This window comes from Zeus faber (assembly GCF_960531495.2).
Source record: "Zeus faber genome assembly, chromosome: 17".
NCBI lineage: Eukaryota > Metazoa > Chordata > Actinopteri > Zeiformes > Zeidae > Zeus > Zeus faber.
The window spans coordinates 18,445,825-18,459,599 of NC_137204.1; the positions used below are offsets into that span (position 1 = coordinate 18,445,825).

At 43.5% G+C, this 13,775-nt stretch overlaps 1 protein-coding gene across 2 annotated transcripts; it reads left to right on the forward strand.

Moving 5' to 3' along the window:
- The first annotated feature begins 6,317 nt into the window (after positions 1–6,317).
- Positions 6,318–13,555, forward strand: ppef2b (protein phosphatase with EF-hand domain 2b). 2 transcript variants are annotated; one of them, XM_080018193.1, is made up of 16 exons: positions 6,318–6,486; positions 6,882–7,009; positions 7,204–7,258; positions 7,423–7,598; positions 7,747–7,861; positions 7,981–8,027; positions 8,106–8,272; positions 9,206–9,242; positions 9,446–9,595; positions 9,717–10,052; positions 10,900–11,085; positions 11,239–11,381; positions 11,822–11,928; positions 12,205–12,368; positions 12,539–12,626; positions 13,055–13,555. In XM_080018193.1, exons 1-16 carry the CDS (start codon positions 6,429–6,431, stop codon positions 13,303–13,305), a joined length of 2,208 nt encoding a protein of 735 aa, XP_079874319.1. In that variant the 5' UTR covers positions 6,318–6,428; the 3' UTR covers positions 13,306–13,555. The 2 variants fall into 2 exon arrangements, with proteins under 2 accessions (XP_079874319.1, XP_079874320.1); XM_080018194.1 differs by lacking the exon at positions 9,717–10,052.
- Positions 13,556–13,775: the final 220 nt, after the last annotated feature.

A 13,775-nucleotide genomic window follows, 5' to 3' on the forward strand; every position in this document is an offset into this window, starting at 1 on the left:
TTGAAAAGCAAATGAGGTAAATGTGTGAACTTGACACCTCGGGGTTTTGTTTTTTGTTTTTAATGTAAAATACAAAAATCACACAAGAATGTTGTGTTTTCCAACAGAAAAAAAAAAAAAAGGCTCTGATGTCAAAGTGTGGCCGTAGCAGAGCTGCGTTTGCAGAAAGAATCAACATAGTGCGGATGGTCAATGTAAATGTTAGGAAGATATTGAGAAACATGTCAACTTTACTAAAAGGCAAAATGTAACCCAAAAAGAACAAAGGATTGACATTCAAAAAAAAAATGTAACCGATGAAACAAAGGATGGACGTTTTGATTTCTGAACTTTTATTTCTGAGCTTTTATTTCTCTCAGGCTTATGCTCAACCTGCCATGGTAGTAACTTGCTGGATCTGCCATTAGCACGTACTTTAGTATGCAACTCAAATGACACTCCATTTGGATCTTTTTATTTTTTCTGCCTATCTATTTTCCACAAAGAAGCAAGAGCCGGATTCATGTTAAATTGACATCATTTTGTACTATATTTTAACAAGGCAGAGAATGTAATACTTTTCACCATGAAAAGTATATTGTTTCATTTAAGATTCAAGAGCATGCTATGAAAAATAAAAGGATTCAATATGCAGTCAAAATTGAAAATTGTTGCCTTTTGGCTTTGGAGGTTAGCATCATTCCCTTGGTCTCGCCTTCCAGTCCAAACATGAAAACATAGAGCATTGCCAAATGGGGTTTGTGAAACAAAGAACAAATAACACAAACTGCCATTATGTTTTAGCAGCTAAAAAGCATTAGAGTATATTGTGTATTGTTTTAATAATTTCAACTACTCTCACTGTAAAGATAAAGAAAAACCATTTCATCCTAACCACCATAAGATATCAAATTAGAATTTGTGACGGACGTTCCTCGCCTTCCAGTCCAAACATGAAAACATAGAGCATTGCCAAATGAGGTTTGTGAAACAAAGAACAAATAACACAAACTGCCATTGTGTTTTAGCAGCTAAAAAGCATAAGAGTATATTGTGTATTGTTTTAATAATTTCAACTACTCTCACTGTAAAGATAAAGAAAAAACATTTAATCCTAACCACCATAAGATATCAAATTAGAATTTGTGACGGACGTTCCTTGCATTAAAGCATCTAAACTTGAACGAGTGTCCTTTATTGCTGCATTGCAGAGTTTCGCTTTATTCCGCAGGTCAGATTAGAAGTTTCTGCCCTGAGAGAGGTTATGGCTCTGGCAAGCAGGACGCTGTGCACGATGTTCACATTTTTCTCGGGAACACTCTGTTACGGCTTGTAAACGCTTCGCTGCCTCACCAATCGCAAGCCGTGCAGAGGAAGGAAATGTGCCCGCAACAGCTCTCCAACACACACTCCATTTAAAGACCCACTGCATTTATCACCACCGTGTCAGCTGTTCCCCGCCTCATTTCATTTTAGTTATTGCTTTCATCTCGTTTTTCGGTATTTGGTGGTGGGGGTTAAAGTTTGGGTGCATAACAGTTAGAAAGTATGAAAATGTCTAGAATAATGTAGTTCTGTACTTTTATAACAATGAGCTATGATATAATGAAGTCTGTTAAAAAAAAAAAAAAGCACTGGTGTACAATAGACTTCAACATGATTCTTGCGTTTGTACTGTATTTGCCTTTATTATACATCATATATTTTTATACGACTATTGAAATAATTGCACAGAACTCACTCAAGGCAGGATATTAAACTATGCTTTCCTCTTCATCGGGGTTGCGGTTGCCCGCACTGCAGCCACATGTGCGGGTCAGCCGAACGGAGGAAATGACCACGGTGCTGAGCTGGTCCATGTACACGACGCCCACCATCTCCTGGGACGTGGGCTGGCAGCACAGGCTCTAGAGAGGACGTGCAGGGGAATTGGGGGTGTGAGTATTAGCTAATGATTCGCTTCAGATATACCATTATATGTCATTATGTATCGTTGTTATTCTGATTGTTTTTCAAGACTTTTTAGAACACAAATTCCACTCAAATAGATTCGATTTCTTCTCTGAAAGGTAGGAGTGGTATATATTATTATTTCTCATCCGTGCTCTCGCGGCAAAGGACTGAAATAGTTGGAATCTCAAAACCCCTCAGACCATTAAATGAACAAAACAAATGATTTATTGAACTCAGATTCCGCCAGATGGACGGTGCTTTTACCTCTGAGGGGTTTTCCTGGCCGGTGGGTGGGTGTGGTGGACAGCGTGCGTCCGTGTTGCAGGTTCCACACTGGACAAAGGTGATGCTCTCGGGGTAGATCACCCAGCTGTCCCAGCCCAGATCTGTCAGACACAGCACAGGATGCACTATGAAGTATTCTCCGCACACACACACACACACACGCACACACACACACACACACCAGTGCACATGTGTAAACACTGGAATATAAATACACCCCCACTAGCGTGTACCTTTCAGGAGGATCTTAGAGGCCATCGGACAGCACTTCTGCACTGTGCTGTTGCCAACTCCAGGTGTCCCAGAGTTCCCCGAAAGAGCAGGAACTGGGAGGTGGGTGGGGACACACACACACACACACACACACACACACCACAAAATCGCTCAAATCAACAGACGAGCAAAGTAAAATGTGTATTTTCGGCGAGGAGATACTCGTGCACTAGCTTTCCTGCCACGTGCATACCTGCACTGCCCTTGGACGCGTGGGCAGCAGCGCTGAAGGTGCTTTTCCACTGCTCTCTGAGAGCGGTCAGCTCCACGACCGGCAGCTGGGGCTCGCTCTGCAGGTTCAGAGCACGGAGCAGGCCCTTCCTGATGGAATTCTGTGTCTCCCTCTGGCACCTGCACGCACATCGACAGCATTCTTTTAGATAAAGTTGTGTATCATGTAAACAAAAAATGTAGGACTCATAGAACTCGTGCACCAGGTTTACTCGACAAGACGTGATCCAAAACAGGATCCAATAGTATCTATGAACCCGTCATTGCTGCGCTATTCCATTGTCGCTCAGAGGTGCGCTCTTCCTTATGAGATAATAAATGGCGCTGGGAATGCCTCTCCCCTTCTACGCAGAAGGTTTTTCTGCCAAAGTGTGATACCGACCTGCTGTGCCCAGAATCGGCTGAGCTCGTGGATTCCTTAGGTTCTTCCTCGGACGGGTGCAGGACAAATCCCATCACCAGAGAAGCGCCCAAAAGGACAGTGAGGGCAGCAAAGGTGCAGGACATGCTGGACAGGGCTGCTGCGTTGTGGTCAGATCTGCGGTGGGTGAGGGCAGTTCTGCTGGTCGACTCGGAGGAGGAGATAGGAATGGCTAGACGGATGCTGTAGCTATTGTTTGTCGGGGCCTGGGAACCTGGCTTTTTATCTTCACTTACACCAGCTTGGCCTTGAGATACTTAACGTTGTTGTCGAGCCCCCCCGTTTTGTGTGAAATGGTGTGCGATCCGGCAGAGCGGGACAGAGACACCAGGGGAACAGGTGGAGAGGGAGGCCGGGAGGGAGGGGAGGTAAAGAGACGAGTGACAATATTGATTGTATGTACTCGTCATGTATGTGAGTGTTGAATACAACGGTGATACGTTGGAAGTGCTCATTGTTTACAAATCGGGGGGGGGCTGAATGGAAGGTAATGGCACTAAGATGAGGTCAGGAATTCCTTTTCAAAACCTGCGTGCCTATTAATGATAAATTAACATTTTCTTTCCAAGACAATGAAGAAGTGTGTGCATTTATGCACTCTATATCTAAAGAGGACTAGGAATCTGTTGGTCTAGAAGATTCTATCTAGTCAGTCCTATCACGAGTCGCACATCTTGGCCTGAGATGAAAGACCTCGATATTGACTGATAACTATAATGATAATATTATTGCTTTGCCAGTCAAGGACAGGGGTTTGTAGATTAGAACATGAAAATAAAGATTATCACCAAAATGAGGTGTATTTCCGGCGAACTTAGGGTCTGAAAGCACAGATATCGCCGACATGGAGGGAACGGTATCTAGATGTCCCGAGATGCCCTCTCTCCCGCTCTCTCTCTCTCTCTCTCTCCCTCTCCTCTCTGAGGCCTAAGGTGTGTCACAGCAAAGGAGAAGCCTTCCTCCGGTGACCTGGAATGAACTCCCTCTGAATGTGGTGAGTAAATATCAAGCTCTATTTATCAACAGGAGGGTGGAATGTTCAATACACGCCGAGACAAGACTCCCCGTAATTGCTTTCTTTGTGGCACGAAGACTTCCTAAAATGCATATCACGTAACATCTGAAATGGCAAGAGGATTCCGTGCTGAAATATGGGTCCAATTTGATCACTGGTGTCAGAAGAACGATTCGAATCCATCCTCCATCTCATCGACATGCCGTCGTTGGCATTCTTTTGGCCGATATTGCTCCATAGCGTACCCGGTTAGACATTGTTACGCTGTTACATTGACATGAGCACACAAACAGACACACACAGACACACACACACACACACAGACACACACACACACACACAGAGACACACACACAGAGACACACACACAGACACACACACGCACACACATACACACACACACACACACACACACACACACACACACACACACACACACATACCCTCACACACACACAGACAGAATCACACACACACAGACAAATACAAACACACACACACACACACACACACACACACACACACATTCTGACATTCATGAATCTGGGTTCACCACAGGTCACTGCAGCTTGGAACCTTACATAACTGTTAAACATGAAGTCCTTGGAGGCCAGACGTCTCCCACCACTCCCAGCTTTCTGTGAAATTGGGAGTCACAGTACTGACAGCTGCTGCTGGCTCGGACCACCAGGCATCACAAAGAGCTTTTTATGCTGAGACGAAGGTCTGAGGAGGACGCAGGTTGCAGGTGTTCCACAAAGGCAACATGTAGGACGTGCCGATATGCATATTGAGATGAGATTGAGATGGCCTTGACATATTTGGGAAAGCTGTTTTGTGTATTTAGTCGTAATGTTTCATTTATTTTGTGTGTATATATATATATATATATATATAATTATAAAATCAGTATTACCTTTTTAACTCTCACTCTTATTCCATTATATTTACTAACTGAATTACATTTTAGGAATCAGTTAGTTTAGTTTGTTAGTTATTGATCAGTTCAGTACTTATTGTGCATAATCTCCGGGTGCGTTGCAATGTCATTTCACTACAGTATGTGACAAATAAACATCTTGAATCTTGAATCTTGATATATTTATCTATCTATATCTATCTGTCTGTATGTCCACCCATCCGTCCTTCCCTTTATCTATCTATCTATCTATCTATCTATCTATCTATCTATCTATCTATCTATCTATCTATCTGTCTGTCTGTCTGTCTGTCTGTCTGTCTGTCTGTCTATCTATCTATCTATCTGTCTGTCTGTCTGTCTGTCTGTCTGTCTGTCTGTCTGTCTGTCTATCTATCTATCTATCTATCTATCTATCTATCTATCTATCTATCTATCTATCTATCTATCTATCTATCTATCTATCTATCTATCTATCTATCTATCTGTCTATAGACATATATAGCTTGTATATATCACTATATATAAATATAATAACTTGTTGGAATGAGGCCAGCACAGCTCTCAGTTTCCCATCAGTTGCTGTCCTTTATCAAAATCCTTTATCTGTTTATTCAGAGTGGGGGTAGTCATAGCCAGGATTAATCCTAATCCACTTGCAACTTGTTGTTTTGATTAAGTGGTCACAGGGATTGTCTAAGACACTTGTGTACGCTGTTCACAAGCTCATGTCAGCTTGGCTGATCACACTTGCACATTTTTGTTTTGATGATTTGGTAAACCTGTGGAAAGGAAAGGGCAAATTATACAGGCGTTCTTTTAGGACGGGGGAGAACTGATGGGGTGAAAGTGAAAGAGGCAAGATAACGTGGCCAGGTAAGGTTTGATTTGCTCCATTCTGATTTTAGATTTGACAGTGAGATTGACTAGAATGGTTAGCCTGTATGCCCCGAACAAATACAGAACCGATGGCATTTATTTTACATACGCTATATATGTGTTATTTATCTATTTATTCATTCATTCATTATTTATTCCTTTTATTTATTTTTTTGTTTGTTTGTTTGTTTGTTTGTTTGTTTATTTATTTAACACCGATGATTGATATGTGTAAGGTTGCTGTGCGTAAATTCTCTGGCTCTTACTGATACAAGCAGTCATTGCATGCAACCTGTTAGCATTCCTAGAGTCTGTGGTCAGAATGTAAGAGTGTAGAAAATGGCCCCATTAACAGAGGAAGAAGTAGTTGTTGTTTTTCCCCTGTACTCACCCCGCCGATGCCTGTGTCATAGACATAATGGGTTTCAGGCCTCTACCTAACGTGTCCTTGTGTTTGGCATGAAAAAGTGCAGATGGTCATGGGATGTGGAATGGCAAAATCAGCACCCCGGGTGAACAAATTTGAAAGAGGTAATTCATCATTTTCCCCATTCCTTTGTAACACACGCCACCTCACTTCTCAAGGGTTCAGCGAAAACAGCCACAGTAATTCATCTAATATCGGTGTTTTTGTCTTTTACATTGTCCAGCAAGCATCTCAGTTCCGGGTTAGTAAGAGTTTGATTATGCACATTTATTATATTAAATACATATATAGTATATGAAGCGCTAAATGTGGTGTATGAGTGTTTGAAAATACATGCTATGTGAATTTTTATTTTATGCAAACTTGGAAGCTGCCACTGGTGAGTCTTCCAATCTATATCAACACACAAAAGTGGGACTGGTATTACTGCATCGGATTAGTAATACTGTATACAGTACATGACATTAACACTGTAACGTGGCGTGTTTCCCCCGGCCAGCTATGAGGGCGGCTCTGCTGATCCAGCGCTGGTACCGTCAGTACGTGGCGCGGCTGGAGATGAGGCGCAGGTGCACGTGGAACATCTTCCAGTCCATTGAATATGCAGGGGAGCAGGACCAGATCCAAGTGCGCGTGCAGTTACATAGTTTAATATGTACTCAGTTATCCTTTCGTCGATTAAGAACACAATGATACATTACCATGTGTGGTGTAGTAGTTTGATTTAATGGGTCTGGTTGTCTCTGGATACTTAATTATAATTTTCATGGTGGTCCTACATCTGAATTAATTGAATACAATTCCTTTCCCCACATATGCAGCTCTACAACTTCTTTGGCTACCTGATGGAGCACTTCACTCCAGCCAGTAGCGAGCGTAAGATAACGCCTCTAATTCCCACTTCACTGGACTTGGTGTGGCTTCCACCAGATTAGTGACTGCGATCTAATCTCATTTTAGACAACCGACCCCCCTGTCATCAGGGAGCGTAACGCCGTTTCCATCCTTTGGCATTTCGCCTTCATTTTATTTCTTGCCAGGAAACCTCATCTCTCACATATTCCGCGAGAATGGAATCTGCCGCGACATCGAGTGGGAGAGATACTTCTGCTACAAGAGCGTTGACGTACCTGACGTCTACCCGGGCCCTCATCTCAACTTCCCAATGACATTCTGTGAAGCATCGAAGCTAGTGGAAGCCTTCAAGCACCAGCAAGTAGGTGTGCATGCACGTAGGGGGCGCGCTTTAGGTGCAAAACTCAAAAACACATTCCCATACGGTGTATGTCCAGTTTACAGCTGCCAGTGAACCGCTCTTAAGCTTCCCATTTTTCTTCTTATGTTTTTTTTATTCCCCCTAGTAGCAGCTTCATTCTCGGTATGTTCTGCAGCTTCTTGGAGAAACTTGGAGGCTGCTAAAAATCCTCCCCAATGTCAACCATGTCTCCACCTGCCACACCAAAGAGATCACAATATGCGGTACGGAACAGTTTGGTTTCAAATTGATTTATTTCGTAAATCCGAATTGAATTTCCTTGAATGAGGTCATAGCTCACGTTTACAAAGTTGAGAATATGCATCGTCTGACTTCTAACCAGGCGACCTACACGGGCAACTAGAAGATCTCCTGTTGATATTCTATAAGGTATTTGAACATATATTAACAGCAAATTACTACTGAGTTTCATTTAAAATAACTGCAAGATGTTTTCCACCGGTTCAGAACGGCCTGCCCTCTTCAGAGAAGCCCTATGTTTTCAACGGAGACTTTGTGGACCGTGGTAAAAATTCTCTGGAGATTCTGCTCATACTGTTCGCCTTCCTGCTGGTGTATCCCAACGGTGTCCACCTCAACAGAGGAAACCACGAGGACCACATTGTTAACCTGAGGTGGGCGCGGCCTGTTCTCAAGTTTTACACTTTGTTCTTTCCACTATTCATATACATGTAGTACTCACCTCTATATCAAATGTACTTCATTTCAAAATATAAATCAGAATGAAATAGATCACGAGAGGGCTATTTCTACAGGATTACGAGGCAATTCCCTAATGTGTGGGAGGGGGAAAATGAATAAATAAATAAACAGGCCAGTTTTCCCTTGAAGTTCAACACGGCCCCCACTAGAAGAGGACAACCAGGCCAGGGGCCCCCAGGTCATTTTAGCTTGAGATCACTGCTCCAGATGCTTTGATACAGTGACACAATGACACGACATTTGCAGCTGCAATTTAACTTAAAAGATTCTGTTCCTCACCCCAGGCCGTATTAACAATGTTGGTTCCCATAATTTATCATTGTTGTGAGCACAACTTCACTGAAGGCTTTCGTTTGATCAAGTTTTTCAGGGTTTTATTTCCTCTTTCGCACTTTTTTCAGTACATCCACTCCAGTGTAACAGACTAGAAACAGGAAGTCGCGTCACTTACTTCTGGCAACCTACCAAAGCGGTTATGCTCACGATGTACTATCTCAAATTCAAAAAGTAGTAATACGTTTTAATATTACTGGTATTAAAAACATTCTTAAAAAATACACTAAGAAATCATTTGAGTTTCTCACTTTCAAAAAGATTTAATGTTTTTCTTACCAATTAAATGTTTGCCCCATTGGACTGCATTTAAACTCAATGAGAAGCTGCAGCAGAGTGGTAAGTTTATCAATAGTATGGCGTTCTGAAAGGTTGTGCTATTAACAGTTATAAATGATGGACCCAACATTTCAATAATGTCTGGGTTGAAAAATAGCAAACCTATCCTTTAAGAGCCTGTTATGTGTTTTTAAAGCTTCATATTCTACATAGCGATCCCCTTCTCATTCTAGATATGGTTTTACCAAAGAAGTCCTTGGAAAATACAGGGTAAGTACACAAGATGTTTTAACATCCGTTCTCCACTACTCCATCAGAATCTTCTTAGATTATAAGTTTAAGCATAAATTTGTGTGTGTGCATGTGCGTGCATGTGTGCGCGCGTGTGTGCGTGTTACTCTTCCCCCCTATGACCAGTAGGGCATTTTGGTTGGAAGATAAACAAATGAGCCTTTTTAACCCCCACCCTCTAGGCTCATGGCAAAAGGATCCTCAAACTCCTCCAGAAGATCTTCAGCTGGCTCCCTCTGGCCGCCGTAATCGATCACAAGGTCCTGGTCGTGCACGGAGGCATTTCCGACACGACGGATCTGAACATCATAGCCGGAGTGGACCGGCACAAAGTGAGCTTCCGACAAGGCCTCGGGAAAGTGTTAGGCGCTAAACGTTCCCAAAACGAAACACACAGCTGTGCATGTGTGCGTATGGTGTCAGATCATCCTGTGTGTCTGTGAATGTCCGCAGTATGTCTCAGCCCTCAGACCCCCCAAACGAAGCCCTCAGCCGGGGACCGGACACCAATCCCAGGGTCTCGATGATAACTGGGACGAGAGCACGTTCTGGCCTCCGGACGGGCGGCGCCGGCTCCACTCTCTCAATCACCAGAGCCAAGGCCTGGGCTCAAGGAATGACCTCCAGCACCGCTCCCTCCAAAACCTCTCCAGCGGCAGCTCCGTGGAGGAGGAGTTGAAAAGGCGTCGCCGACAGGCCGGTTTCAGCCAGTCCTACGGCGATTTGAGGAAGTCCTTCTCCCCTGAGCCAGAGCCCGGGGGGCCGGCGGTGGGGGACGAGTGGAAGCAGGTGCGAGGGAGCGGAGGACGGGATTGTGTCTCGATGAATCCCATTAAACCTCCTCAAAACCGGCAGCACCGTGTCAACACAGTTTTGTTAAAAATATATACATTTCCCGCTCTAACAACTTGGATAATTTTTGCGTTATTTGATTATGAAACAAACCAGTGTATATTGAATTGAGGCTTCCCAAATCCCACCACTGCAGACTGAAGACCCATCACCTCAGACTACACCTGAACCTGGGCTATCTACAAAGTTCAAAGTTCAAAGTGCTTATTTGTCAAGTGTACAGTTCAACACAAGGTCATTCGGTACAATGAAATTCTCGTGGAATGACAGGCAACAACTATGTAGTGGGCATAAAAAGATAAAATAACAAGGCGAATATAAGGAGGAAATACATTTTTTTTAAATAAAATAAGAGTCGAATATAAAAAAAAAGTAAGAGTCGATGTTACAAATACGGGCAAGAGGTCGCAGTGTATGTACATAAAATGAAAATGAGAAAATAAAACAGAAACTAAAAATTGGAACATTGTAGCAGTTCCAACAGAAATAGGTCAGTCTATTGCACAAGATACTCAACCTCTATCTCATAAGGATCTCTATCCCTCCTTTACTCTTCTCAACCGCTGTCTCATAAGGATCTCTATCTACCTCTTTCTCAACGTGAATCTTTTGTTTATTGTTTAAGATGCCACTAATGCTATTTATCCCTAGAAGGTTGAGCTGTGACTGTGATACACAGCTGGCTTGATACTACCAACACAGTGTCCTTATTCTAAGTAACCTTGGACAACATCCTCTGTAATGTAATATAATGTAATTGAGTTACCCTCCTGTGCCTATTAAGATAGTGGACATATTGTGGAGCGACCCCATGGCCCAGGACGGCTGCATGCCCAACGAGGTGAGGGGCGGCGGCTGCTACTGGGGGCCGGACGTCACCCAAGATGTACTGGCGAGGCACAACCTGGAGCTCCTCATCCGCTCCCACGAGTGCAAGCAGGACGGCTACGAGTTCTGTCACAACCGTAAGGTGAGCAGGGAAGAACAGAAGGAGGGAGAAGAGAACAGGCTTAGCCGCGTATGTAAGTGGGCCATCGCAAAATGACATTGTCCCGTGCGACAAGCAAATGTCACCGCGTGACATGGGCCACCGAACGATGTGGTGGGTGCGTTGGTTTTTCAGGTGCTGACCATATTCTCAGCGTCTAACTACTACGAAGTGGGAAGCAACAGAGGGGCCTACATCAGAATGGGCCCCGATCTGGTCCCCCACTTTATTCAGTACCAGTCCAGCCGCACGTGCAGGGAGCTCACCCTCAGACAGAGGTATGTGGAAACTGGACTGTGGGAAAGAATTTGAATATTCGCACCGAGGGAAGTATTTCTGATACTTGGTACCGAATTATTTACTGATAGTGAAAATGGATAATGTGTAATGTGAAAATAGTTTAGAGAAAGATATAAAAAAAATACTTTAGCAACCGCACAAGTGATAAGAGCAAGCAGGCCAAAAAACATGTGCCGAGTTAACTGGCCTGCAAACACATAGACACGCACGCGCACGTGCACACACACACACACACACATTTACAGTTATTTTTATAATAATAACAACACATTTGATCAAAGCCAGTACATTGTCTCTGAATGACAATGATGATTGATATTCAAAAAAATCACAGTGTTGTTTTATATTTAAAATGCATGCTCTATTGCTTTTTTTTGTGTTTTTCATTGTTGTTTTTTTTCTCCTCGGTCTGTTTCAGTGTAGGAAGGACTGAGCGTTCAGCTCTCTGCGCTCTGCGGGAGCAGCTTTTTGTGCACAAGTCTGACCTCATCTGTGCATTCCAGCAGTACGACCCTAAAAACACAGGTACTGAATCTGTCTACCACGCAAAACGCTGGGAAGGGCACAGCGATGCCCTTTTTTTATGTACATATAAAATGCACCAACCATCCAAAACATAGCAATGCATCAATTCACGGCATTATAATATCAGGAAGGCCTCCTGAACTCAAGTCGTGTGCAGGCGAAAGACGCTTATTCAACACCACCTGGTGGCAACGTGTCAGATTGTAACTCACGCCTCACAATACTCGATGATACAATAATTCTGTTACGATGACCCTTACCCTGTGCACCCACTAGGTGTGATCTCTCTGAAGCACTGGGCCAGCGCCATGGAAGAGGTCCTGAAGCTCGGCCTTCCCTGGAGGGTGCTGCGCTCCCAGCTGGTCAGCAGCACCAAGCACGGCCTGATGGACTACCAGGACTGGATCAGGGAGCTCAGCATCAATGAGCCCAAAGCAGAGGTAGTTCATCTGGTGCATTCATCCACTTACTATAGTTATCCAACAAGTTCTTCATCTAGTTATTGACAGATAGATGGACAGACAGACATAGATAGATACAGTAGATAGACAGATAGACAGGTAGATAGCATTTTGATTCTAATCATGTAACGCGCTCCATTACTTGGCAGCTCTCCAATGCCAGTATCCTGGAGACCATGTACAAAAACCACTCCAACCTGGAGACCATCTTCAGAATCATAGACACGGACCATTCAGGTGAGTGAGCAGATTAACCTGGATCGTAGATACCGAGGAATTTAAGTATTTTTGCAATTTCTTTTTATTTTCTTTTTTAAAGCAAAATGATACAAACAATATCAAACAGAAATATAGCAGTGTGAAAACTTAACAATAGTAATTAGGTCAAACATTAAATAGATTAATCAAATAATTTTAATCAAGGCTTTTTCCATGATGGATTTATGTATTCTCAAATTGTTAATTAATTTCTTATTTATTAGATGGAGAGATTTGAGGAATGCATTCAATTCGATTATAAAATGCCGGCAATTTGTTTTTTGCATGTTTTGTGTTTATAAATCAATAACTTAGTCATTAAAATAATGAAATTGGGAACGTGGACAAAATGACACAGTATGTATGCGTGTGATCCTTGACGGGGGGCCCGGGCCTCCTCCCCTCAGGGCTCATCTCATTCGAGGAGTTCCGCCAGACGTGGAAGCTGCTGAGCTCCCACCTGCAAACGGAGATCAGCGACGAGGCCATCGCCGACCTGGCCCTGAGCATGGACTTCAACAAGGACGGCAGCATCGACATCAACGAGTTCATGGAGGCCTTTCGGCTGGTGGACCTCTCCGCCCACGCGCAGGAGGGCGGCGGCGGCGGCGGCGGACCCCGCCTCGCCTGCTGCGTCGAGGGCGGAACTTCGACGTGAACTTCTTCCCTCGGGCCGCATCCCTGGGATCCTAGGACCCCTTGGCCCCAGCCAAGGATAGCCGAGATGGACGACACCCTAACCCCGACCGTCTCTAACCTTATACCTAAACGTAACCATCTCCATCCACACACCTAAAAGTAGTATTTGGGTGGAATAAACCTTTAGAATTATAAGTAATAGGAGGGAAAGCAGTATTTTGGTGGAATGAACCTTTAAAACTATAAGTAATTAGACATAAAGTAGTATTTGGGTGGAATAAACCTTTATGACTATATATATTTTTTGTCTTGAACAATAAAAATTAGCTAAGAGTCCTGGGGTGTTATTATTAGTGTTGTTATTTTGTAAAAATGCTTGTTAACTGGTGCTTCGTCTTGTAGTTTAAAGTTGTAACGCAGTGAGTGAGACGTCCCGACGCGCTGGACTGCGATTCATAGGGTGGGCGCAACCATGTCGTACCATGCAGG